The sequence below is a fragment of the Drosophila elegans genome, unplaced genomic scaffold (assembly GCF_018152505.1).
Source record: "Drosophila elegans isolate 14027-0461.03 unplaced genomic scaffold, ASM1815250v1 contig_183, whole genome shotgun sequence".
Classification (NCBI taxonomy): Eukaryota; Metazoa; Arthropoda; class Insecta; order Diptera; family Drosophilidae; genus Drosophila; species Drosophila elegans.
In genome coordinates, this window is record NW_024545550.1 from 7,593,303 (window position 1) to 7,619,807 (window position 26,505).

The 26,505-nt window shown below is 38.6% G+C and overlaps 4 protein-coding genes and 1 non-coding gene across 6 annotated transcripts; 2 read left to right on the forward strand and 3 right to left on the reverse strand.

The window, feature by feature from the left end:
• Positions 1 to 197: 197 nt before the first annotated feature.
• LOC108144187 (proteasome subunit alpha type-5) lies at positions 198 to 1,513 on the reverse strand. The gene is made up of 3 exons (XM_017268851.2): positions 1,427 to 1,513; positions 1,227 to 1,365; positions 198 to 878 (listed from the first exon to the last, which is right to left on the reverse strand). The coding sequence occupies exons 2-3, from the start codon at positions 1,357 to 1,359 to the stop codon at positions 277 to 279; spliced, it is 735 nt and encodes a 244-aa protein (XP_017124340.1). The 5' UTR covers positions 1,360 to 1,365; positions 1,427 to 1,513; the 3' UTR covers positions 198 to 276.
• A 3,286-nt stretch (positions 1,514 to 4,799) lies between these two features.
• On the forward strand, positions 4,800 to 7,324 carry LOC108144921 (skin secretory protein xP2). Its single transcript, XM_017270086.2, has 4 exons — positions 4,800 to 4,909; positions 5,005 to 5,253; positions 5,819 to 6,298; positions 6,555 to 7,324. The coding sequence occupies exons 1-4, from the start codon at positions 4,901 to 4,903 to the stop codon at positions 6,831 to 6,833; spliced, it is 1,017 nt and encodes a 338-aa protein (XP_017125575.1). The 5' UTR covers positions 4,800 to 4,900; the 3' UTR covers positions 6,834 to 7,324.
• A 1,211-nt stretch (positions 7,325 to 8,535) lies between these two features.
• Positions 8,536 to 11,058, forward strand: LOC108144538. The gene is made up of 4 exons (XM_017269507.2): positions 8,536 to 8,702; positions 8,865 to 9,042; positions 9,607 to 10,383; positions 10,441 to 11,058. Exons 1-4 carry the CDS (start codon positions 8,595 to 8,597, stop codon positions 10,953 to 10,955), a joined length of 1,578 nt encoding a protein of 525 aa, XP_017124996.1. The 5' UTR covers positions 8,536 to 8,594; the 3' UTR covers positions 10,956 to 11,058.
• Positions 11,059 to 11,404: 346 nt separating this feature from the next.
• On the reverse strand, positions 11,405 to 23,265 carry LOC108144539 (Na(+)/H(+) exchange regulatory cofactor NHE-RF1). Of its 2 annotated transcripts, none has more exons than XM_017269509.1 (2): positions 22,833 to 23,265; positions 11,405 to 12,693 (listed from the first exon to the last, which is right to left on the reverse strand). In XM_017269509.1, exon 2 carries the CDS (start codon positions 12,683 to 12,685, stop codon positions 11,765 to 11,767), a length of 921 nt encoding a protein of 306 aa, XP_017124998.1. In that variant the 5' UTR covers positions 12,686 to 12,693; positions 22,833 to 23,265; the 3' UTR covers positions 11,405 to 11,764. The 2 variants fall into 2 exon arrangements, with proteins under 2 accessions (XP_017124998.1, XP_017124999.1); XM_017269510.2 differs by having other exon boundaries at positions 23,198 to 23,216.
• A 2,745-nt stretch (positions 23,266 to 26,010) lies between these two features.
• Positions 26,011 to 26,082, reverse strand: Trnaa-ugc. Its single transcript has one exon. It is a non-coding gene; the product is annotated as a tRNA-Ala (tRNA).
• Between the last annotated feature and the right edge of the window lie 423 nt (positions 26,083 to 26,505).

Sequence of the window (26,505 nt, forward strand, 5' to 3'; positions counted from 1 at the left end):
ATAATTACCCGAAATTTAATTTTTTTTAAGCTATTTACATACTCTTTTAATTTTTAAAAATTAGTTTTTTAAATTTGCAAGTATCGAAATATCACAATGTCGTCCATTTTCCTTTGAAACATGAGTACATAAAGACGAAATTGCTAAATTTGTTGAAAAAAAGATTTAAAACCACAATCCCAGTAAAAAACGTGTTGTACCCTCTATCAGATCGATTTAGAATCCTTTTATTCACATTACATTTCAAGTTAAACCAATTAAAAAAGCTGCGGGCGCTTACACAATGTTGGCGATGTGCTGCTCCACCTCCTGCTTGGTGAACATGTAGAACTCCTTGTCCTTGGTCATGGTCATGACCTCCACGTTGGTGGAGTTGAGCTTCTCCTCCATGACCTGCTTGAGGGTGTTTAGCGAGAGGTCGATGGCTTCGTTGAGCGTCATCTGGGTGGTGAAGTTGTCCTGGAGGTTTTGCTGTGCCCCTTCGCTTCCCGATCCAATGGCTTTGGCCCCATGCCGCACAAAAGTGCCGGACGGATCCATGTGCCACAGTTGCGGTTGTCCAGCTTCGATGCCGGCAAAGAGAATGGCCACGCCGAAGGGACGACTCATGGCGGCTGCTCCATCACTGTCGCCACTATCTCCAAACTGGATGGCCAAGGTGGACACCGCCTGGGCGCAGGATTCGATAGACATGCGCTCATTATAGACGAACCAATGATTCTGGCACTCCACGCGAGCCCTCTCGATCAAAGTCCTGGCATCGGCCATCAGTCCGGAGGTGGCGCATCCTATGTGCTTGTCCACCTCCACGATCTTCTCCACCGTACTCGAAACCATCAGCGGGGATGTGATGCGCTTCTCCACGGCCAGTACAACACCTGGAAGGGATTACTCCATGAGATATCCGCCTTATTAAGTTTGTTATATTTGTAATACCCCTGCAGAGGAGACAATTTCGACCCTATAAACTATAGCTTGTCCGCTTTTTCCGTAAACTAGTTTCTCAGTGTTATTCTATTTATGCGAATATGCATTAAGTTATAGTAAAGTTGTACACTACTTTGAAATTATGGTTTTAACATTATTAATGTCGGACGACGATAATATATAGCTGCCATAGGAACGATCGAAAAAAAGAGCAGCATACAACTCTAAATAAACTTAGCTGCAAGGGTATATAAACTTCGGCTTGCCGAAGAACGCTTCCTTTCTGGCATATTATTTACCCTCTGGCGTGCAAATTCCAATCGCTGTGGAGCCCAGTTTGATGGCCTCAATGGCATATTCCACCTGGAAGAGGCGGCCCTCCGGCGAGAAGGTGTTCACGCCTCTGTCGTATTCGGAGCGGGTCAGAAACATGGTGGTCTGGAATTTCGGTTAGTTGTATATACTATTTTACACAAATTACATTCAGGGCGGCGCTTACTTTTCTTTAATATCCTTTTTTAAATCGCAAACAAATGCCGGATGACTTGACGCTGAAATGACTTGCGGATAAAGTGCCATCTCTAGGTATATCGATAGACAGCGTTGCCATCCAGATAAAATCAGAAGCTACTAAGAAAGACCTTTAATTTTCTAAACACAAGTTGGCAGGGCATCCTATTTGAATTCCGAATCAGATGGTCTGGCAGCCCTGATTGGTAAACTTTAACAATATTAAAAATAAAAACAATAATGTTTTTAGGTGTTAGTTAAGTGCATAAAATTTAAAGAGTAACTTAACAAATTAAATTTGAAAAAACCTTGTAACTTTTATTCAGTAAAAAGCTTGTAAATATATTTTAAAAATATTTAAACTTAAAACAGAACATTTTTTAAGTCGCCCATATTGTGAATACAACAAGAATAGGAGTTAAGTTTAAAGTACTTTTACTTTTTGTCAGCAAAAAAAGTTAGATAAATGTTTTTAAATAAATAAGCAAAATAAGTTAAACAACTAAATAATCAAGGCTTAAAATATATTTTCAGGGATTTAGCTTTGCGGGCAAATCAGGTTTCTTGCATTTCCCGCTTTAAAGTCCAAGTGACATATACGCCACTTAGTCTCTAAATGGTTATATAAGTCAAGCAACCAGTTAAATAGTCACTCACTTCAAGGACCCGGTTTATTAACCGATTTTCAAGCTATTGGCGACCAACTTTTATGACTAGTTTTACACCTTAATATAGACTTTATCTTGATTTTAATTATAGCTTACAGTTTTATATTTTAGGAGATTGTTTTCAGGTGTTTTTCATGAGACATTTAAGATTCGTTACAAAGTGTTTTTATTATGAGGATATTATGCGTCGGAAAACTATTTTCTTAAGCACCAGTGTAAAATGGGTTAAAGGAAGCAGTTGCATAACAATCGGATTGAGATATTCACTTTCACGTTGGCCAGACTGCGAGACTGTCCAATTATGGCCATTTAAAATCTAATCACACGTGCGTACGAGGCACAGTTTTCAACGGTCAGTTCAGTAAAATCCCCGGTGTTACAAGCCAGATAACAAGAGAAACAACGATTGAATGAAAATGGAATAATGATTGGGTCAAGGTTGCCATTATATTTTACCCTTCTTTCAAAGATAAATACAAACTCTAAAGATTTGGGAGTTGTAAGACAACTCAAAAACTTCAAGTGAAGGTCGTTGACTAAATGCAGTGCGCGGGAAAAAAAGAGAGGTAGCCGTAGTAAACCCGTTAATCGAGCAGAAAGAGACGTTAATAGCTAAAAAAAAAAAAATTGCAGTAGCCATAAAGTGGTGCAAAAAGTGGGAAAACTGGACAATGGGCAATTAGCGGGCAAAAAATCGGAGCCTAAATTTGATTATGAAATAGAATGGGCATGTAAATGCTATTGGCCTGTCTTCCGCGTCTATCGCTTTTTTCATATTTGGGCTTAAGCCGTTTTTTCTTTTTGTTTTCTCCATGCTGGATTTGCGAACAAAAATAAAAGAAAATGTGTACCTGGCTTTTGTTTTTCAGCCGATGTGTTTAGGCGAATTGTTGCTATTGCTATTGCCACACGATGGATTTTAAAATAGCCAACTCTCGGAGCTAAGTATGTTTTCAATTTAATGACTACGATTGCACAAAATTCCAGGCAACCAGGCAGCCAGTCAGTCAGTCAGTAATACATCACATAATGCGCACTCGCGAGTATGGCTCACATGGATCCATGAAATACGAGACATGATGGTAGATATATAGGATTATATATAAATGTACATATTCCCAGTCACGCCGTAGGCTCCCACAGGGTAGCAATCACGATCGAAGCCAGGGAGCTAGAGCTACCAAATTGTTAGTTGTCAGGGGTTTTGGACTACCTATCTACGTATGAGGTCCCATTACCCATTAAAAAATAAAAACAGATTGACCCAATGCGACTCCAATGATGCCAAAAAAGTGAACCACACTTTGCACAGCGAGAAAATATAAGAAAAATATAAATTAATTACAAAATTAGTATAGCAAAACGTGTTAAATAGTGCAATTCCTAAGAAGAATTCTAGAATAATACTTTTCTTTTCTGGTTTCAAATTTTGACAGCTAATCTTATGTATCTTTAAAAAAATCATTTATGCTTTATACAACCAAGATATGTGTAACTATGTTTTTGTTCCCTCCGCTCATAAATAATCAAGAGCATATTAACAAAATGCAAATTCAAAAAATGCAAAAATTATGCCAAAAAAAGTGAAGAAAAGTAAAAAAAATAGATCAATTACTGATTCTTAAAATACCAACACACATACAAATTTTTATTTAAATTCTGGACTGATGCTTATGGATTTTCGACTTATGCTTATGGATTTTGATCTTAATCATTTATATATATTTAATGTATACATATGTATAGTAAAAGTTATTTCGTCAAACTGCGGTTAGCTTGAGTCCATAATCCGCTCTCCCATTTTGGTAGACTGGTGAATGCTTTGCTTATAGATCGGTCTTAAGCCAAATTCTTTAAGTTAACTTTAAGTGCTAAAACTCACATTAAATTCTTTGAATTAGACCTATTAAATTTTTATATTTTTTCCGAAGGAATCTAATGGAGATGAAGATATCTATTTTTTTCGGTGTTAGATCTTTTGTGGCCCCACTCACCAAGCCAAGATGCTGTGGATGACCCCATAAAACACTATAAGCCGATATGAAATACACATTGTAAGACGTATCGAATATCCAAACGCATTGTGCTGGGTTTAACCTTCTTATTGTCTTAGCCACTCACCACCGCACTAGGTTTTCTATTTTGGCTATTGCGCTTTGGGTTTTGGGCTTTGGGTTTTGGGTTTCGGCTCGTTTGGTTTGCAACGAGCCGAAGTCAATAGCCGCGTGGATTTGCATAACCCCAGCCTCTCGAATCTTGTAAATACTATATATCATATGTCCAACGAAAACGGAAGCCTCGATATATTTTTTGACCAATATACCAAACAATGTGAGGAGCCACACGTCAAAGATACCGCCGATTTGTATGTAGGTCTGTGTATCACACAGATTTCCACTTCCTAGCTATTGTCTGTAGGATAACGACCCGGTTACTCTGTTGTATAGTAATATCTCGAGTGCAGGAGTCATGCCATCCATTGATCCCCCCCCTTTCATGGAAACCGAAAACCGAAACAAGTTTTCATATAACACCGTTCCCCCGACTGACTTTTCATTACTAAGCCAAAATCCACCACCACAACAACAACAGCAGCAAAAGAGTTGCGAATGCGCCGCCGCGAGTTGCGAGATATAGAAAGACAATCCAAGACAAGACAGTCCAATTTTTCGGTGTATATAAGCTGAGTGCAGTGGCTCAGCGATTCAGTCCCAGTTTGGATCTCGTTACCCGTGCAGCACAGCGAATTGTGGAGTAATTGTTCCCCGTGAGACGTCGAATCCAGCAGCTCAACAATGCGAATGGTAAAGCCATCGATCCAGTCGATCCAGCAAGGATTTAGCCGAAGAAGTGTTCATGTTCAGAGTGATCAGAGTGTGAATCCATCCATCCATTACAGTTCGTACTTCCTTGTCTCGCCGTGTGCGTGGCATTGGCCCATTGTGGCACTGTGCCAGTTGAGGAGAAGAAGGCCGATGGCGATGATGGCAAGACCGTGGAGAAGAGGGGCCTCCATCTGGGCGACTACCACCACTATCAGCCGCACCACGAGCACCACCACGAGCACATCAAGACGGTGACCATCGAGAAGAAGGTCCCAGTGCACTACACTGTCACCAAGCACGTGCCCTACACCGTCGAAAAGAAGGTGAGTCCTTAACTGTGAAAATCTGACTACTAATGGTTAGTTTTTCCAATCTGTAAATGGAACAAGCCGACCGACTAAATTGAAAAGGATTAAAAAAAAAAACAATGAGTCCTTTTTTATTTTCTAACAAATTTTACATTTAATTTAAACCTTTTAAGTCCACGTAGAGTTCAGAAACTTCCAGACCTTATAATTTGTATGCCAAATAAAAATTGTTTAGGTTCAAAATAATCTTCAGGTCTTTAAAAACAGTCAATGAGATTTCAATGAATCATGAACCCATTTTTACAATCAATTCCCAATACAGGGTAAAACATTGTAATTTCAAATAGGAAATCGTTAAAGATACAAAAATTAGAAAAGTGGTTTTTCCCAAAAAAAAAAAATTAAACATGTTGAAGGATCCTGAACAACATTTTGAAGTATCCTGAATATTGAATTGTATTCTTCCGATTACATTCAACCGAGAAAGATCTTGAGACTATTAACAACACTGTAAAAACCAAATAACCTATTCCATTGGACACACAACAAATAACCCACTAAAAATAATATTCCAAAACAGATTCCCTACGAGGTGAAAGTGGATGTGCCCCAGCCTTACATCGTGGAGAAGAAGGTGCCTGTCCATGTGAAGGAGTACGTGAAAGTGCCCGTCCATGTGCCCAAACCCTATGAGGTGATCAAGAAGATCCCCTATGAGGTTAAGATCCCGGTAGACAAGCCCTACGAGGTTAAGGTCCCTGTGCCCCAGCCCTATGAGGTGATCAAGAAGATCCCCTATGAGGTCAAGGTGCCAGTGCCACAGCCCTACGAAGTGATCAAGAAGGTTCCCCACGAGGTCAAGGTTGAGGTCCCAGTGCCCAAGCCCTACGAGGTGATCAAGAAGGTGCCCTACGAGGTCAAGTACGAGGTGGAGAAGCCATACGACGTGGAGGTGCCCAAACCCTACGATGTCGAGGTCGAGAAGCCCTACACCGTGGTCGTGGAGAAGAAGGTGCCCTATGAAGTTAAGGTTCCCGTCGACAAGCCCTACAAGGTTGAGGTGAGTGAACATCATATTAAAATTTCAATAAAAAATGGAGTTAAAAAGGAGTTTCCATAATTATAACTCTGGTAAAGACAACTTGTATCTTTTCCAAACAAAATTTAAACAAGTTCCAAAGCTTTGAGTTAAAACCCGTTATATCTATTTCCCTTACATCTATTAATTATAATTAGCTATGTTTGATGGCACTTGATTTGCTACACTTTCTTTGAAAACATACTAACCCAATATTATCTCACCATTTCTTTCTCAGGTGGAGAAACCCTACCCAGTCCATGTGAAGGTTCCTGTGCCTCAGCCTTACACCGTGGAGAAGAAGGTTCCCTACACCGTCGAGAAGCCAGTGCCGTATGAGGTGAAGGTGCCCATCGAGAAGCCCATTCCCGTCTACTCGGAGGTGAAGGTGCCCATCCACAAGGAGATTCCCGTGCCGGAGAAGTATCATGTGGAGGTGCCGATCTTCAAGCATCACGAGCACCATCACGAGGATCACCATGACTACCATAGCCACAGCCACCATGGGCACTACTAAGGGATTCCAGATTTGCAGATTCCCAAAGCCAGTCGCACAGAAAGCGAGCACAAGAAGAAGAAGGAAGTTGACGAAGGACGAACAGGGAGGAATACGAGGAGCAGCAGGCTAGACACTGTCATCGAGTCTGTATCTGTATCTCTCAGATGCATCTATCACGCAGCAACGTTGAGCTGGACGTTGAACGGGTGACACGAGCGGGAGGAAATGAAGTAGTAACTTCTAATGCTGAAGAATTCGCGTAATTCTTCAGTCAACAGAAGGAGGAGAAGATGAAGATAAAGAGGAGCCAGAGCAGAAGAGGGAGAGCCAGCGGGGAGTAGCAGTCAGAGGACAAACTAACTAGCTACTCCCAATTGAGATCTGAAATCTGGCGGAGACCAACGAAAAAATGGTTTCCGCATCAGTTTTAAGCCAAATGTGTTAGTACTTTTATCATTGTGTTAGACCCTACGATTTCTATTTAAATTATGAGCTAAAGAAACACTGAACACAACCAGGTGCAAATTAATGGGTATAATCGGGTGGGGGAAGTGAAAGTGAAAATTGACCAGCGAGCCATGGCCAAAAACCCCCCTGAAAAACGCAACACGTAACTAGCTGGCGGCGGAAAATGAAAATGAAAGAAAACCAGTTACCACTAACTCACTCTATCTCTATCCAATGCGAAGTGTGTGTGTATTCTGGCGGCCAGTTCATTATGCAAGGAGCGATCCGTTGCGTCATCGGACTGCCAAATTAATTGCAGGAAGCACTAGCCAACACTCGTTGAAACTTGGCAACATTTTCGCAATTATGGCGGGCTGTCATAATGGCAAAAAGATTAAGAGGGGGGAAAACAAATGCATGATTGCCAACAAATTGATGGCTATACACGGGGAGAATAAGTTATTCAATATATACATTTCATGTTTATTTGACGTGATATAAATATGATGAACATTTTGTTTATATCCTGAATTTACCATTGTTATTTGTATACCATTTTGTTTTAAAGTATCTTGACTAATACTTTTTGGTATTTATTTGTATACATTTGTATAGATTTGCTCTAGATTTCGCATTCGTTTAAAAAAATGTACACAGTAAGAAAACAAAGTTCGATATATTAATTTTATGTCTGTTCAATCAACCTAAATACAAACTATCCAATCGTGTCTTGTTTACATCCAGAAACATACTTTGGTTTTAATTTATGCTCAGAATCATTTTCCTTTAGTGTTTGTATCAGATTTAATTTGAAAATATTTTATTTATCACGTTTTTATCTACCTAGATAACGATTTTTTTATAGATTTTGATTTGCAATATTTTTGAAAGTTATGCATTTCAGAAATATTTCTCATTTATCTCTAGTTTGTGCGCAATTTTTGAAAGTGTACATTTATCAGCTCTATTTGCAATTGATTCGTGATTGTAATAGCCACGAAAGACGGTTGAAAACATAAAAACACGGCACTTCAAGTGCGCAATGCCCTCATTTTCGGGGGCAGTAAACGTAGCGCATAGCCAAATTGCTCGGAATTTCGAAATATCAGTCACCGCTAAATTACCCATCAAAGTATCCACTAATTGCAGTTTGATGGTGTAAGCTTTGGCGCTCTCGACATTTTGAAATTTGGCGCTTACCATAACCGTTACTGTTAGCCAGCACTATTATCTCTGCCAACGATCTGGCAACCAATTCTCAGAATTGTTTTCGGTAACGCTAAAGTGGCCGCGATTGCATTCGGTGAAAAAATCTAATTTAAGCCCGCTTAAATGGCGCTGACAATTACGAAATTTCGAAATTCGAGCGGTCAAGTGGTGTCCGCACCGCCCGCCATGATTTTCCGCTCGAAAACATCGGATCCCCCGCAGATAACAAAGGTAAATAAAATGTATGCAAAAAATACGAACTCCTATTTTTTGTTGTCATCCGGCGTTGCCAGATGGGCAAGAGGTGCACAAACAGCTGTTAAATAACATGTGCAGAGCAGAACAGCGAAATGTAAATCGCAATTGATAAAGTAATTTAATTTATTTACGCAGAAATCATTCGCGAAATTTGAACCGGGTAATGCCACAGTGAGGATAACTTCGGGTGGAATAGTACTCAACAAAATACCAGCTATAATAAGGCCCAGTATGAAAAGAGCAGCACCATCAACGTCATCGGGAGTCAGCACCGCGGGAGCAACAACAACAGCACCAGCTGGTACAGTGGGATGTGAGTAACAAGACGCGAATAAAAAATATACTTGAAATATCCAATCAGATCTAGGGGCATGTCTAGGTAACTAAATAAAGTATCAATAAAATAGCTTGCAATTAATGTAATTGATAATCAAAATATGTTACAATACAACCTACCAATGATTTACTATTTGTTTACGTACTTCCACAGAGTAAAATTTAAAAATGTGTACTGTATTTACTTTTAAATCATTTAAAATAACTTAAGAAAGTTACTATACATGTTTTTTTTAATTAAACCTTTGTAGTTGTCTTAGTTAACCTTAAAATAGATTTTTTTCGTTAAAAGCATAGTCGTTAATTTCTAATCGCATCAGTTTAGGCTATATCAAATTTAAAGTTTAATAATAACATTAATATTACATTTACTAAATTTGTTTTTATAAGATGGATATTATACATAAAAAATCATCTTGATAAACATATTCTTATCTGTAAGTTTGCGGTTGGTGAGATATAAAAAGCCTTCGTATCAAAAGTATTTCCGATTATAAATTGATTTCGAAATGTATTTATTAATATTTCTTCATTATTTTAGATACCCCATCTAAGACGCCCAGGTATGTGATCCAAGCCATGCCAAGCGGATCATCCGGCAACCAACTGCAGTTGCAAGCCAGGAAGGATTCGCATGGTCTGGGGGTGGCCATCAGTTCGCTGCCTCCCAACACAATCATCAAGGCGACCACAAGGCCAGCACAGGCTGCACCTTTGACGCCGGTCTCAGCTTTGGTTACTTCGTCACCAGCGACACCGACTAGTAGCCGAAATACCGCTCACTCCAACTCGACTCCAACTGTGGCACCTGATTCCAGAGTTTCCTCCGCCGTGCGTCAGGCTGTGTTCATCAAGAGGGACCTGCCCCAGCCGCAGAAAAGCACTAGGAGTCTTACTTTGGGTTTGGTGGAGCAAGCGCCACTCCTTCACCTGGGTGTGGCCCCAGAGCATTTGACGCTTCTAAAACGACATGTCTGCCGCAGTGCCAATGTCACGCATTTGGACTGCTGTATCACCTTGAGGAAACTCCGTCAGAACGAACCTTTTTCCCTGCTGGCAGAGCACTTTGAGCTAAGCGAATCGGATGCCGAGGACTCGTTTAAGCGCACGCTCATCAAGTTGGCCCGCTACCTGCGACCGCTGATCCGGTGGCCAGATGCCCGGCATCACAGCGAGCGACTCAAGCACACGCCACTGGACTACCGGGCCAATCTGCTGCATGTCCGCTCACTGATCGAGTGTGTGGAAACGGATGTGTCCGCGGATCTGGGATTGGGCAGCGACAGCTACAAGTTCATACTGTGCATCAATACGAATGGTAAGGTTTTGGCTTCGACAGCGATCTTTCATTGATTGTTTCTGGCTTCTTCCCCAGGCATTATCAGCTATGTATCGAGCGCCTTTCCCGGTAATTGTGATGATCTTCAGTTGTTCGATGCCAGCAGATTTCGAGATGTCATACCCAAGTACCTAACACTGTGCGCGGAACCGGGCAAAGCAGTGCCTCATGCCCGCAGAACGGGCTTGGAAGATCCCCAGGACTCGACGGATGAGGATGACTACCAGGCGGCTGCGACGGAGGAACCAAAGCGATCGCTAAGCAAATTCGAGGCGCAGCGTTTGGGCGGCCAGTTGGCTAATCAGCAATCCCTGACCGTTGTGGACGGAGCTCTGACCTCAAAGCGAGCTCCTTCCGTCCAACTGCCCACGTTCAAGGCCCAAGAACCCGCCTGCAGAGCCCAGATGCGGGATATGATCGATGTCCTCAGGGAATTCCGGATGCTCGGTCATTCCGCCATTCAGCAAAAGTCGTTGCTGGGATACCTCGATGAATCGATCGTTGTGGCAGCAGCTCTTTGTAATCTTAAGCGACAGGAGTTGCACTCTTAATCAATTAACAATTAACAATTTCTGAGTGAAGGAAAGGCCCGTTTTAGGGTCACACTTAGGTGTTTAATTTGCTAGTAATAAAACGAAGAATTTTGATAGTGTTGACGCAAAGTATTAATTTATAAATTTGTTCAACTTTTTCCAATAGAGGAATACCATAAAGCGTTTAATTCCTTTTTTAAATTACTATATTAATTACTGTGTTGGTTAAATTTTCATAAATTATTTATGTCTGTTTTCTTTGATTACTGAAAACCAATTTTCCTAAAACAATTCAAACAAAACTATGTACAAATATTTTAAAATATAATACATACATATGTAGTTTTTTATTTATCATCTAAAGCGACTCATTTTATTTTCACAGCCTCACTAGTTTCGCGATTAGCAAACTCTTATTTCCTTTTTGTTTGATCAGCTGCCCCATTGAAAAACACTTGCACTCCGCATTTCTTTTATCATTTTGCTTTATTTATTGTACAAAAATACAAGCAAAACTAAGTACATATTCAACGAAAGCTGTTCAATGAACCGAGGGCCAAGCATTGCCCATCGGAGTTTTTACCATATTTGAATTTTGAAGAATACATGTATGTCGTATGTATGGATATTCTTTCGCTCTTAGGGGCTAATAATTAAAAACTTGCTTAGTTAATAAGTGACTCTGCGTACTAATAGCTAAACATATTGTATATTATTGTGTGTGTGTGTGGTGTATGCCTGACAAAACCAGCTCCTCTAGCTCCTCATGCTGACATTATAACAAGTATTGGGTGATTGGGTGGGGGATTCAATCCATCCAATTCATATCAGAGCTTCTGGATGATGTCGAACTTCTTCTTGAGGTCCACGCTTTCGTTCTTCGGGTCGTACTTCTTCTTGGAGGCCAATTTGGCCCTCATTTCGGCCACTGTCAGGGGCAGATTCAAACTGCCCGCCCGATTGCCGCCCATGGCTGGGGGCGGCGTAATGGGCGTGGTCATGCCATTTGTGTTGCTATTCCCATTCCCATTTCCATTTCCATTGGTGTTGTAGACACTGCCATTGTTGTTGATTCCAGCTTTGGTGGCCGACGGCGGTGGGGGTGTGCTCATCATGGTGTTATTATTGATGGGCGACGAGGGTTTACTTCCATTTTGTACGGGCGGAGGAGGAGTGGACACCACTGGTGCTGGCGCCGGGATTCCCCTGTCCACCACATCCAAATCGGAGGCATTCACGGTGCTACCACTCTGAATGCTGCTGGCATTTGAGGATCGCTTGGTGCTGACCATACTGATGCTACTGATATTGGCACTGGCGCCGGGCATCTCCTGTTTGGTGCCCTCATAGCCATTTTGGCTTGCAGCACTTCCATTACCATTGCAGGCAGCTGCAGCCGAAGGAGATGTCGGGGTCTTCACCTCTATGGCCTTGCCATCCACATCGATGAGGAGCAGGCGTACCTCGTTGGCAATGGCCTTAATCCTGGCCACCACCTGCTTGTGGGTCTCACTGCCAATGGACACCCCATTGACCTCCAGGATGCGATCGCCCTCCTTCAGTCCAGCTGCCTCTGCCGGCGAATCGGCATCCACCTTGCCAATAAACTGACCCGGTTTCACCTTTTCCGAGTGAAGATTGAAGCCGTACCCATCGAAATCAGGGCGTTTTACTATATGACAGGTTTTAGTCACGCCCGGCGGCAAAGTGGGCGGGGTGGGCGTTTTTGGGGAAGTGGGCGTGGACATCTTGGCTCCTGGAAATACATTTTGTTACAAATACAAGGGGCAATTAGTTAATAAATAGGTTTAAAAAGTGTTTTATTATTGGCTTAGGAATATTGTTTTAAATAACTGGCAATTGGAAATCAATTTTGATTTAAACAAGTTATTGAATAGTCATAATTATAGTTTAAAGAAATTTTTTTTTGAGAACTGGGCGACGTACTGACTTGCCTCACTGTATAGGCGATAGCGAAATGAATTTTTTCTAAGCATTATATTTCTTTCAACATGTTTGCTGATACCCTCAAAAGGTCATATTTGTCATGGCGTATATAAGATAAAAGTATAAAACTGTTTGCTAAATAATAATATTTATATATGTATATCTTCTTAAGATGCTATATCTAAGCATAAAATTGAATGATCATTTTTAAAACATTATTTACTAAAAAACAATTCCATGCCATTTATTTAACAGGAAAAATACAAAAAATTACTAACAATAGAATATTAGTTCGGGAAAAAAAAAGATCTTTAAAAGTTTGCTTTTTTGCAGGGTAACAATCCATAGTATTAGGTGCTCCAATACGATTGTAAAAAACTCATTTACCCAAGAAAAATTTGCTGATAAAATTCAAGATTTCATAATGTTCTTCGGAAAGCGAGACATGAGTCTGGAATGGAAATGTCGCAATATCGTGTTTAGTTCGTCATTAAGTAGTGTTTTTGTATATTTAGGGGTGGGCAATCAACAAAGTCCAGATAGATAAACATATATATAGTATATATATTTTCATAGCAAACAACGACTACCGAATGATAAGGAAACTTCTCGTTCATTCAGCTTTTTGGCCACCTTATCGCGTACTCCCTTTATGACCGGCATTGACAATATGCTGACCCACATTACCTGACCCCAAAATTTCGACCCTGGTCAAGAGGTCCGCTCCAGACGTGTTTCTTGGGCTATATTTTCTGGCCAATTTGCCGATTGGCGATAGTTTCGATGGGCATATCTGGCAAGTACTTGCCATAAGTGTAATTGCTCGCCAAATAGCCTTTATGGCCCGTGCTTAAGTTTGGGTTTTGTTTTCGTCGCTGTTCCACTTTCGGCTTTTCGAAACTGCCAAAACGGGCAAACAGGAATTCCACATGCATGTGCTCATGGGTCAAAATTGGCTTAGTACGCCCCGCTTATCGCACCACCACCCACACACGACCATGAAAGGAACGTGATTTTCCAGAAAACTTGACAACAGGGTATTAGCAAAAATAATTTGTTAAACATATAGCCCCTATAATGCTACCAATAATCGTAAATAACTGCAGTTCAGAAATCCGTTTCAGGCTTCATGAATAAACTAATTGATCAAATACTCCATTTAAATTAATATTATATTAACTTAATTCAAATTTATTTTATAAAAGGTATAATAAAATGAGTTTTTCCCATACTCCACACACCGCACAGGGGTATTAGCTAAATAATTGATTAACTACAGCCCCTAAATTGTTAACAAAAAACGTAAATGACAGTAGTTCGTAAATGCGAAAGGAAAATATTGAGAATAAAAATAAATGAAATAAATATTATTTGAATATCATAAAATCATTTCACTAAATGGATATTAAAATGTTTTTGTCAAATAACTTTGTTAAACTTAGGATTTAAGGCCTTGTTCATATGACAGAGTAGACATACCTAATTAATGATCCATCACGTTTTTGGTGTTAAAAACAGTTTGAGAAACTCCAGACTACCTTGAGGACTTGAACTTAATTTTTGGCAGCGATGCACTCGATTTGCTAACATGCTAATTTGTGATGGGACACACATCGTTTGTTCGTTATCAGTATTAATTGGCCGTAATTTCAGGCAATAAATGCAACAGTCCACTTCAAAGCCCTGAACTTTGAATAATTAAATAAAAAACCGACTCAGGCATTGCAAATTACAAAGGCATTTCTGTTCCGCCTCAGCTTGAATTTTGCTTGCCTTTTATTTTATATACTTATTTATGTTATTGTTTTTTTACGGTTTGTTTTGGAGTTTTTTTTTTTTTGTTGGTCGAAAGTTGAATCATCCGTTGGCTGTAAGATTTATGAGTGTTGGCATTAGCTCCGGACGATCAAACCCCCCCCCTCCCTCCCACTTCACCCCTTTTGGGGCCTAATTTATTGAAACAAGATGAGCTCGTGTTTTCGGGCAGTGGGCGGGAAGGGGTTTGACCTTGACTTTCCCACCGCCAATCGCTGTTGTTGCCAGCTTCCCATTGTAAGCGATTTTTAATTCAATACAAAAGTAAACAATGAGGCGCAAAAAAATTCAATTCAGAACCAACAATATAAGGGAAGGGGGGAGAAGGTGGTTTGGTTGCATGGGATGGGATCGAAATAATAATAAAAATAATAATAATTGTCTATACTCTCGCATGTATGTAGGTTTATGGCACTCAACCAGTCGATTTATATTTCTATTAGGAAGCGGAACTGACAGTTAAAAAAAACGTCACAAAACATCATAGGCAACAACAAAGAAATCGCTAAAGTGATAGACGGAAATTAAACGAAACATATAATGTTATGTTTGTGGTTAATAAGGTACACAATTATTATTAAAAATGCAATTAAGTGTAGTTGAAGATGGTGCCATAAAATAATGGGAACTAATCAGGGGGTTCTTATTGTACTAATTATAAGCTCATTTTTGAACAATTGGTCAAGTAATTCCTCTGTAATTAAAAAAATGAGCGAACTCTGCTAAAACCTCTCTAAGAAAATGTATTTTTAATTTATTTATTTATAAAAATGACAAACAAATTTTGAACAATTATTTAAGTAATTTCTTTGTAACTTCGTTAAAAGTGATTCCCCTTGATAATTGAAAACCTTGGTTCTATAATTTGTGAAATTTCGTAAGTTCATAAATCGTTTTTTTTTTGCTCTGCTAAGCGATTTCCCGTTGTCAGTTTATGCCCCTCCCCCTCTCTCCAGTTTCTCTCTCTATTCTCCGATTCTCTAGCTTCGAGAACTGCGCAAACTTTAATTGAATTTGCAATCAAGCATGAAGTACACACACATATACTCGCAGGTTTTATCATTCACAATGCTTGGAGAATCGTCCGCTGGCCAAAGCTACTAGACCCTGCCCTTCCCCTTCCCATATCCCCCTCACCACCATGCCCATGCCCACTTTACCGCCCCCTTTTGAAAGCCCGCATGGGGACAACTGGCAGCCTCCATTGTTGTTGGCTGTTTGGTTGTTTGTTTACTTAAGCGGTTTCTCATCATTAAAGCAAATTAGCCGTTAGGCACTTACAGGTAGTTGATTTCGATTCGGTTAGGGATTCTTTATCCCCCTAAAACCCCCAACTTGTCTCCCACCATGTCCGTTAAACCCCCATCCCTGAAACTATAGAACTTTTCGGATTTTCTCAACGGGAACTTTTGGTCTGGGCGGCATTCTTCCAAGTGAAATCTAATTAAATTCATTGCAGTGTATTGTTAAATTTTCACGTTCGCACATTCGAACGGAATTTAATTATATTTTGTGTAAATATGCAAACTCAGTATACGATAAGCTACGAAATTAAAATGGAAAACAATAGAGCATATAAGAGATAAAACAAGTGGTTTATTTTGGACTTATGACAATAATAATTAAACGTAAATTCATCTTTGCATAGGTGAGAAATTCATTAGGCGAGTGCTAAATAAATGAGTCATACGAGATGGTTGGAATTGTTGGGGAGTGGGCAATTTAAGATATCAATTCATGGGAACGGATTTGTAATCAGATATTATAGGGTTGGTCGACTCACTCCTCAGCGATTTCCTTTCAATGGCTTGAAGATAGTACAAATCTATAGAAAATGAAAGTAGCTTTGTTTATATACAGCAACAAGTAAGAAACTATTAACGATACAGTTTTAAAGGCGTTTTTCTAAAGTGCACCTTCTCGAGTTAATAATACATATGAATCCCAATTAGCCTTGACATAAGTGGCTAAACGGGTAGAAAAGTAAGTATTATGCAAGCCCTTCACATTGCTCGAATGATGCATCACAAGCCATTTAAAGATAGCTAAAATAATAAAAATTATAAACTTATTACACAAATAATTTACTGCCAGACAGCAAAGCCAACAAACACACAGCGATGATGATAATTTCGCTGCTTGTTATAAAAGTGACTAAAAGTTAAAGGCTACGTAATAAATTAAGCACAGGCTGACGACATTTGCCAGTTGCGAACAAAGATTTGTACTTAGGTAATAAAACATATAGAAAACTGAAAAAACAAGAGCACGAAGAACTTTCACTATCTGCGGATCGTGAACGACGATTTATGAAAAATAACGAATCCATTTCAATGTTAAGCCATATAGACTTCAAGGAGGGACACCTTTAATTGATTTTCTTTCGTTTTTTTTTTACCGCACTGCCATTATCTCAACAACTTAAGACACATTTTAATTTTTGTGTTTGACTTTATCAAATATTGTGCTTCTTTCATGGATTCGCGACGACAATCTTATCGCAACTTGATTTTAATTAAGGAATTTCTGGCCAAGAGCAATGCTGTCCACTTCTGCTGATATGAATGGGTAATTTTGTGAGGCCTTTTTTTTTTGGGAGATGGCGACCAAGTGATTAGAGAGCCCAATCGTTTTAGGGTTCGCTTAGCACCTTGCTTTGGAATCTGATGTGATGACAGTTTCACAGCCACCCATGAATCACTTGCACAGATCTCCATAAAAATTCATTAGCAGCCTAGCCTCTCACAAAAGACGTGAGATTTTAGATTTCAAATACCAGATTCTATATGCGAGAAGATGCGTCTTTGAGTGACTGTCGGTTGTTTTCGCCACGGGCGTCTGAGAATGGTTAGCAAATACCTCGAGTACAGCTGGGAAACTCTGCAAAACTGGTTATGATTATTTATTCTTTGCATACCCCTGGCTAAGGCTTAAAGTATGGAGGGAGTATTAGACGAAATCGGAGGGTTGTCACAAATTCCAGTGATTAGGAAAAACTGGTTAAGACAATCCCCATTTCATAAGGTTTGGAAATTTGAAACTTTTCTTCACGGATAAATGGCTGATATATTTTCAACAAAGCATGCTTTTAAAATGAACTGATGTTGTTTATTTATTTAACAATATTTGAAAAATTAAATATTGTTACATGAATTTTAAACTGTTGTGCATAAAAAAATGTCTCAATAAGATGAGTATTAAATTAACACTACGAAATCAATATAAAACGTGTGTAGTTTATTATTTAGTATAGAATAATTATTTATACTTTAATACTGTCTGTAGCTTTTTTTAAGACACAGTTTTCGAAACTATACCTTAATTTTTTTTGTGGGGTATAGTCATATTCAAAATTAATATAATAATAAACAAAAAATTTTGAGAATGTGATCTAATATTTCTTATTCAAAACATTAATTAACCCAAGGTATTAAAAGTTCTAGAAGTCTTGACCCGTACTTTAGTTGCTTACTGTATTTTTTTCTATTATTCAATGACAATGGCAAATGCTGTAATGTGAATGTAAATCTGGCTCTGACTCTCAATGTGACCTGCCTGGCCCCAAACTCAGACTTCAGTCTCCAGCTCTGAGATTGAGCCACCTGCAGGCGGGAAAAAGTTGACAAAAGAAGTCACTTTACTGTAAACACTTGTTTTGTGAATGAAACCGCGCCCATAACAAACAAATTCCATTAAAATATTCATGATAAACATATTTTACAGAATATTTTTAGATTTTCACCTGCTATTTACACTAGTCACATGGAAATAGGGTCAAGACAGAAACAGGTTTGTTTAATTTTATTCTAAAATAGCAGCAGAGATCCTTACATTTGAATGGGTATAAAACTAACATGCTAGCCATAAAATAATTTTATTTGATAAATCAAGCTAAAGTATCCATAAAATACCAAATTGTCTTTCAATCGCTTGTGCCCTTGGTCATAAAATAACCCGCGACTCGATCATAAATTAAAACTCTTTTGCAAAAAAAGTGAATCTTGCAATTACACTTCGCACATTTCATTAGCGAGAAAAAAACGATGGGAAAAGAGAAACCCCAAGAGGCGTACATATATCATTTCTTAGCGTTTTAGGTTTTTGTACAACGGATCTCAGGGCGTACTCAGCAATCAATCACAACTTTAATAAGCAATTTGCAAGAGTCGCCCAAAACAACAGGCCAGCCAGCTGTGGAAATTACGTGTAAAATTATAGAATTCAAGTCGACAAGAGGAAATGTCAATAAAAAATTAATTCAAAACGCTGGCCAAGCTGTCTTGCAGATGCAACACAAATTGTTTTTGGATGTAAGTCGTGTAGTCGACTTGTTTCTGCTGACCAAAAACAAAACAAAACAAAACAAAAAGCTCATAAAACTTGGCTGAAAAATTCTAGGCGCAATGTATCTGACAGAACGTGTGCATGTGGCACCGCACACCACCAAACAAACTTGCAAAGATACCCGCACAAAGATACAAACGCTGACGACACTGCGGGCCGAGAGTACAGATACTTTTTAGCAACCAGCAAAATAATAATAAAAAAAACAGTATAAAGATCGCCCTGAGTGAGGGATGTCGAGGGGAAGGGGCGGGCTAACCAGAGGGAGAGCCACTTAGAAGCTGTATCTCTGTATCTGTATCTGTAGAAACCTGGTCCTAACCAAATTCATTTTGATGCTGCGGCCGCCTCAAATATTTTTCGTGCGTTCAGATGGCGAATATTTTCGAAATACCCTCCTTAAAGGTTATTTTAAAAATTCAGTAAGAAGGTTTGAAATACATCATAAAAATATGAATTACTTCGTCGCTTTAGGCTAGACAGGAAAAATAAATGTTAATGTATTTTTATATAAGTTATATTGTGCAAGTGTGTAATTACTAAGGGGTTTCTCCACATTCAATAGATCGCTTGATTAAACACAGAATTCTAATTTTGTGTTTAGATGTATTTTAGTTCTTGTTTTTGAAGCCTAGTTATTTGTATTAAGCTTTTGTAACGAAGGCCTGTAGTACAAATTCATTAGCTACATTTTGTAATAATATAAAATATAATATTTTTATTTCGTAAGTACGTTCCAGAGGGGTTTGTTCAAAAGATTGATGGTAATTTTAATATGAATTTAATATCGTTAGACTATTTTTTTAATGATGTTTTTTAGTAACAATTTATCAGCTAAACTTTTAGGTAATAATTTCCAAGCAATAAAATTTATCTTCGTAATTAGAGCATTAAAATTTCGGCCAAATGGGAAACCAATGCCTTTCCTGTTGCGTCTTGGATTTTGTTTTATTCTGTTTCTGTAGTTATTTTTTGGTTGAGCTTGAGAAAATAAAAATTGATTCTAGAACCTGTTTTTGGCTTCACCCGGTCTGGTCTTCTCTCCGCTGGCTGCTTTGTGCTGGCCTTTTGAAATATCTTTGGCTTTGTACTTGTTTCGTAGCTGCTGCTGCTGTTTTTAGGCGTTTCTTCGGCTGTTGAATCTTGTTTGGGTCTTTTGTCCGAGTAGCCAAACAAAAAAAGGGAGTAGGAAAAGTAAAACATTTTTGTGAGAGATCCCAGACTTAGACTCAGACCGAAACTCCGACCGGGATTGGGGCTTTCGTTTTCGTTCATTCGCCCCATCCATTTAATAAGGCACATATTTTGTATAAATTATACCATTATATTTTGTCTTGTTTATTTTTCGAAAGTTTATCAAAAGCGAAAAGTAAAATTTCTAAGCTTCGGTTTGATAAATGAACTGGCTTTTTTCGGGAGAGTATAGCTTTTGTTTTTTTTTTTATATAATAATCTTGCGTCAAACGTTTTCTCAGTTAAGCGAAGACCTTGAGAATATTATAAATTACCGTTTAGAAAAAATGATGATCGCCAGCTTAAGTAGAAGCAATAATAATGCACAAACAATACGCCGTCCAAGTGTGCAAATGGCTGCTTTGCCAACACACTCATATCAAAGATATAAGAAACTTTTGCAAAAGCTAAAAAACTATATATACAGTACATTCAGGTAGCATCCATTGTGCATAGACACTGCAATTGTGAAGATTTTCGCATGCCATTCAAAATGCAAATGAATGGATGTGGGAACCTCATGAGTCACGACTTGATTTTCGCCTAAATATGATAAATAGGTACGAAGTTTGCGAATTCTATGGAATCCAAACGGTTATCATTGTTTATTTTCGCTTAAAATTTCATTCAGCACTCAAGGCTACGAATTCGAAAAGGCGATCAAAGCGATCACGATCACTTTTGGCCTTCAAAATCAGCTGTTTGCAGGTGCGAAATACAAATGATATATTGAAATCGAGATCTGTGGAATCTTGGGAGATATTCTTCACCTAATCACGTAATTTATTAAAAAACCTTGATGGGGGAATTCTGGATAAAAGTTAGTAGTCATATTTTTATCTATCATGATCTGTCTTCTTTTCACACCAAATTTTGCGATTGAATTAGTTCTAGGAAATTGGCAAAAATAAGGTGTTAAGAAGAATAAATCCTTCGATGGGAAACTTTTGGATCTTTGTTTTAAGATTAGGTACTAGTTAATTCTTATACCCAAAGTTAAACGAACTTCAAAATAGCAAAGCAAAATAAGAAGAATTCCAGAAATTCTGGGCCAATCCCCTTTTAAGAACTGGCTGTGTTCTAGACATCTTCTTTAATGATCTTACCCAAGATATTTCCACCGCGAAATGTGTCAAAAAGCGATGGTCTGTGGCCGCGTTAAATGCAAAACCCGATCGCTAAATACCGAAGCCGCAGACATTAATCGAATTAGCATAGCTAGTGACAAGCGCAGAACGCAGAAGATTTGGATCTAAATCGTGGCAAGTGCCACAGAAAAACCCACAAAAACACTCTGAAAAACCAGAAACACACGCGACAAAAATGCACAACCAAGCAGCTCAGGTGAAGTAAACCGGTGAATTAAAAAAAATAAAAGCAAAGTCTAAACAAAAACAGAGAAAAAGACTAAATAAAGAAAAAAAAACGATCAAAGAAACCTGCTTTGGGACATAGCTGGAATACCAGAGTTGTCACTTGGTCGAAACCCCAAGGGGAATGGGTTTTTCGAGGTGGGTGGGGTGAGGGGGTTTTTCAGGGGGGTGTTTCTGGGGAGTGCCTAACTGACAAGAAGAAGAAGAAAATGCCAAACTGAAAGCGAATTATGAATAGCGCTTAAAAAAGAGACCCCTACGATAAGCGAAAAGAAAAAAAAGAGACAAAATCGCATGCATGTCGCATTTGAAAACAGCCTTATGCAATGCGATCGAAAGAGAGGGGGCAAGAGCGTGCGAGCGAGAGGGGGCAATAAATCAAAACAATTATTATGTAAGGCGGTGTGGATGTTAGTGCAGCCAAAAACAGTTAACAGGGCAACCATTTAGCGGTACGCAATAAAACGTATTTGAATTTGGTTGATTTAGTCTATTTATTCAGCTTGGGTGCACAGAGAACAACATTTTTAAACAAATTTGTCTTAAGCATACAGCTTCTTATCTTTGATAGTTTGGCGAATATAATATCTTTTAATTATCAGTAAAAAACAAAACAGTTGGTAAAAGCTTTTTCAATAAACGTTAAGTTACTGTAAATTTGTTTCTGGTGGTTTCTAAAATGATTGTTTTGTACCCCAAATCGACATAAATTTGTTTCTCATTAAAATTAATTTTATTACTGCTTGATATAAACATTTCATTTCAACAAACAAACTGTTAATAAATGTCTCAAAAAATACCCTTTTTTTGCGGTGTAATCGTTAAGGCTGATTGCAGCCTCTCTTCCCTCTCGCCTAATCGCCTTCTCTTTTCCATTCCGGATCGCTTTGCGTGTGTAAATTGTTTATTTAATTTCAGTTATTGAAAATGTTTTTTTTATGGCTTTCAATTGGGATGGCTAACAAATGAAATGGACTTTTATTAACTTTGTTAAATCATGGCAAATTATTTAATGATATTTTTGTTTTATTTTTTTCTTTTTGCAATATTTATGTTTAGCACGTTGTTGGCGAACTCAACCGAAACAGGAATTCCAATGGAGTCAATTGATATTCTACTGGCATTTCTCTCCCAAGTTCAGTGGTTTTAAAACTGTCTCAAGGCTGCAAATTTCTCGACTTACCGCTAAAACAAATAGAAAAAATTCCCTTTCAAATGTTTTTGTTGATGTTGAATTTCAGTTTGTTGTTGCTGTTGAGTTGTTAAGTTGCTGGTACTGCTGAAGTTGTGGCTGCAGTTGTGTTGCTGTTGCACTCTGTTGCTGTTTCTCCTCGTATGCAAACGCAGTTACACACACACACACGCGCTGTTGTTATTTTTAAGCCTTACTTATCTCTTAATGAAGGAGCTGTAACAGCAAAAAACCGAAGAGCAGCCGAACGACGAAAAATCGAAAGCGAGCCCACGAAAAAGTCACACAAAAATCGCTCGTCTAAAATAACTGTTGACAGGCGAAAAAGAGGAAGGGAGAGAGAGAGGAAGCTATACCTTTCTGGTATTATTTCTATGTATTATTATTGTCCGTTTGACGTTGTTAACGCTTTCGCGGGCAAATCGTAACTGATTTCGACCGCTGAAGCGTCCGCAGGTGAGACCCAAAACCCGAACTCCTCCAGTCACCAGGTAAAAAAAGCCCGATCGTTATTTATCGATATATTGCATACTCTTGGGGTGGCCAGAAAAATAACCGAAAGTGCCGGGATCACTGTGGTAAGTTACCCACAACGAAAGGAGCTCGCTAGCAATAAGTTTGATCGGTTGTCTAAATCTGAGAGATTAACATATTTATAATTGAAAGTTCTTATATTTGTCTATTTTTTTACCAAGAAAAAAAAAGGTTTGACTAAAAGTCCATTCAATCTATGCAAATTCAGTATCAAAATTACTTTAAGTTAATTAGAATCGATTTTCCATAAACTAATTTTAGTTAAATAATATCGACTTTTTAAAAACTTTGAAGCACCCTTAAAAAAAATACTTTTATCACCCACTGAAAGTCCATAGGCTTATTTCTGGAGTGATGTGCAAAAAACCCTTCGGGAGTACAGTATTATTGCCCGTCACTTAATGCTTTCGATTTTAAGCACATTATTTCCGTACAACCCTTCACTCCATTGTCTTCACTTTGGAACGGCTTTAATGACTATTGTCTGGCTGCTTATCAGCAGTGTCCAACGTTGTTTCCAAGCCAGTGCCTTACCTGTATGGAAATCAATCAGGATGACCGAGAATGGGATTCATGTGTACTGGTACTGCATTTCCCTTTTTATTTGCGAACAGTGCAACCGAAATCCGTTGCCATCTCGTAACGAGTTCCCTGAAAATGTAATGAAACCTTGGTAAATACCAAGCAAAGCGAATCTCAGCTATTGATCTAATAATCGCAATGTGGGTGGGTGAGGTGGTAATATCCAAGCTTATGGACATGTGGTCAAACTGTACTTTTGTCCCTGCTTTTTGACAGCTGACAACTGTCATTTTCGGCCTGGCTCACCTGACGTCTGCTCATGGAATTTATTTAATTTCCGCCTGGCCATTCAAGTAAATTGACTTTCGCCGCCTCTCCGTCCACTTGTTTCACTTCATGTGTTGGAGACAAACAAAAGCCGTGTGCTAATGCAAATTTGGCCCGATCTTTAGATAAACATCGCAAGGAAATAATAGTCGAAGTTCCACTGGCAAGTTGTACAGAAAAAAAACTAGTGTTGAAATCCGAAAGGTGTCGTCCCAAATCAATAGAAAATACAATAAAATATCCAATATCCGGAGATCCATAACTTAGTTTTTCAAAATCAAGCCCTTTCGTTTCAATGATATTGTTTATTTTGAGTGTGAGAATCTAAACGTTAAGGGAACCTAATTTAAATCGTTAGTCTTAAAAGGCTTCATTTTAAACAATAATAAAATGGGGCTAAAAGTGAAACACTAAAAAATTACATTAAAATAAAACTATTTTTTATTAATTTTTTTTTTTTAATTTTGATTGTCCCTTTTTTCCTTCAGTGTTATGTTGACGTTTTTGGGGACTCCGTGGTGACATTTCGCTGCGCTACTCGGTGGCTCTTATCGTTTTAATTAGTTTTTGAAAAAGTTGGACCCGCCAACTCTTGGAATGGCAAAGGCGAATAGACAGAAGTAGTACCGGCAATTATGAAATTGCTAATAAGTTCCCACTCAGAGCAGGGCAATTGCATTTAAAGCGCAACTCCTTTACATTTAATTAAGGCTGAGCGAAGGGCGCCACCTGCTCTGTTTTTCGATTTCCTGTTTATCTCTGGGGGTGGCGCTGCTTTCTTAGTCCTCTGCCCATTTGCATGAATATTTATAGCAAATGGTGCGGCATTAAATGCAACTCCCTGAGAAAACGTCGCCGGATTAGGCAACAAATTTATATGCACAAAAAAAAAGAAGAGAAATCAACAAAAACAAAGAAAAGAAGGTGCAAATGCAGGTTGGGCTGTCGTGGGATTTTGCCAAAAGTTTCCGGGCAGGCAACTGTAATAAAAAAGTTTTCTTTAATCCTACAGCGGGTTTTCGTAATAAATGATTTAAATTGCGTTTGCAATGAAAGAGCTCTGAACAGATATTGAAAAATCTCATATATAAGGGTTAAAAATTCCTACTTGTTCGACGAAAAATTCCCCTCATCTTTTGTCGAATTCTACTTATCGAAACAGGAAATTCAAATGAACTTTTAAAAAAAACCCAAACCGTGCAAAAATCGTTCAATCTTCTTAAGCAAGCGACCAGGCGACCAGAAAAACTCAGAAAGCCAACGGAACCGATTCAATTCAACTCTCGAACAAAACACGCGCACACCGCTGGGGAAATAAAAAATAAAATATCACACATACGTAATTAGCCGGCATATATGTATACATATATGTTTGCGTTTGCTCGGTCACGGTTCTCTGCGTACTGCCATCTCACTCACAGCAGCTGGCCATCTTGCTCGCACTCACATTTTATAGTTTTGAAACGAAACGATCATGCGGGCGTATAGAAAATGTGCGAGCGGTACGAAACATGCTGTTCATTCCTGATCGCCTGCTACTCACATGGATCACTTTATCGATTTTACGAAGAAGCGAATCGATTTTTTTTTGGTTTTGTGATCTCAGAATCGGAATCATTTTCAACCGATGATCATGTGTGGCTTTTTTCAGTGCGAAGCGGGCTGAAAATCGGCCAGACAATAGAGACAAAGTACCGCAAAGCATCGCTTCAGAATAGTGGTGGTGGAAAAAAAATACGTATATCATGCAACTGATTGTAAGAAAAAAAAAGAAAAAAAAAGTACTTGGAGATGCCGGGGATTGAACCCGGGGCCTCTCACATGCAAAGCGAGCGCTCTACCACTGAGCTACATCCCCGATGTTCAACTTGCGAGCAAAATGTCTATAAGAAAAAAGTGGCTAGTGGTTGCTGGGCAAAATGAAATTGAATGGTGGCGCAGCGTTAGTAATTTAGTAATTTGTTTGTTTGTTTTTGTAAGATCTTTAAGGTAAATAACAGTTTTATTAACATTTTAAATACATATTTATGTTAATTATGTAGTCTAGCAAATTATTGTAAGCAAGTCTTTGTTTCATTTAGGGTAATAAACTAGAATAAACAGACATTACAAAGTAACTGATTGTGTTTAAAATTTAAAACACAAAAAATAAGTTAGTAACAGTAATCACTCCGACTTAGTTAGTTATAATAACTTAATAAGTTTGTAGAATTCAACCAAGAAAGTAACAAATAAACTTAAGAATAAAAGGTAGTCTATTTTATTATACATCTGAGACTAT

Coding starts and splice junctions, on each gene's coding strand:
- LOC108144187 (XM_017268851.2), bottom strand. CDS start 1,359: ATGTTTCTGACCCGCTCCGAATACGACAGAGGCGTGAACACCTTCTCG. Junction 879..1,226: donor TGGAATTTGCACGCCAGAGG/GTAAATAATATG, acceptor AATCCCTTCCAG/GTGTTGTACTGGCCGTGGAG.
- LOC108144538 (XM_017269507.2), top strand. CDS start 8,595: ATGGCGCTGACAATTACGAAATTTCGAAATTCGAGCGGTCAAGTGGTG. Junction 8,703..8,864: donor ATCCCCCGCAGATAACAAAG/GTAAATAAAATG, acceptor TTATTTACGCAG/AAATCATTCGCGAAATTTGA. Junction 9,043..9,606: donor ACCAGCTGGTACAGTGGGAT/GTGAGTAACAAG, acceptor TCATTATTTTAG/ATACCCCATCTAAGACGCCC.
- LOC108144539 (XM_017269509.1), bottom strand. CDS start 12,685: ATGTCCACGCCCACTTCCCCAAAAACGCCCACCCCGCCCACTTTGCCG.
- LOC108144921 (XM_017270086.2), top strand. Junction 5,254..5,818: donor CCTACACCGTCGAAAAGAAG/GTGAGTCCTTAA, acceptor ATTCCAAAACAG/ATTCCCTACGAGGTGAAAGT. Junction 6,299..6,554: donor ACAAGCCCTACAAGGTTGAG/GTGAGTGAACAT, acceptor TTTCTTTCTCAG/GTGGAGAAACCCTACCCAGT.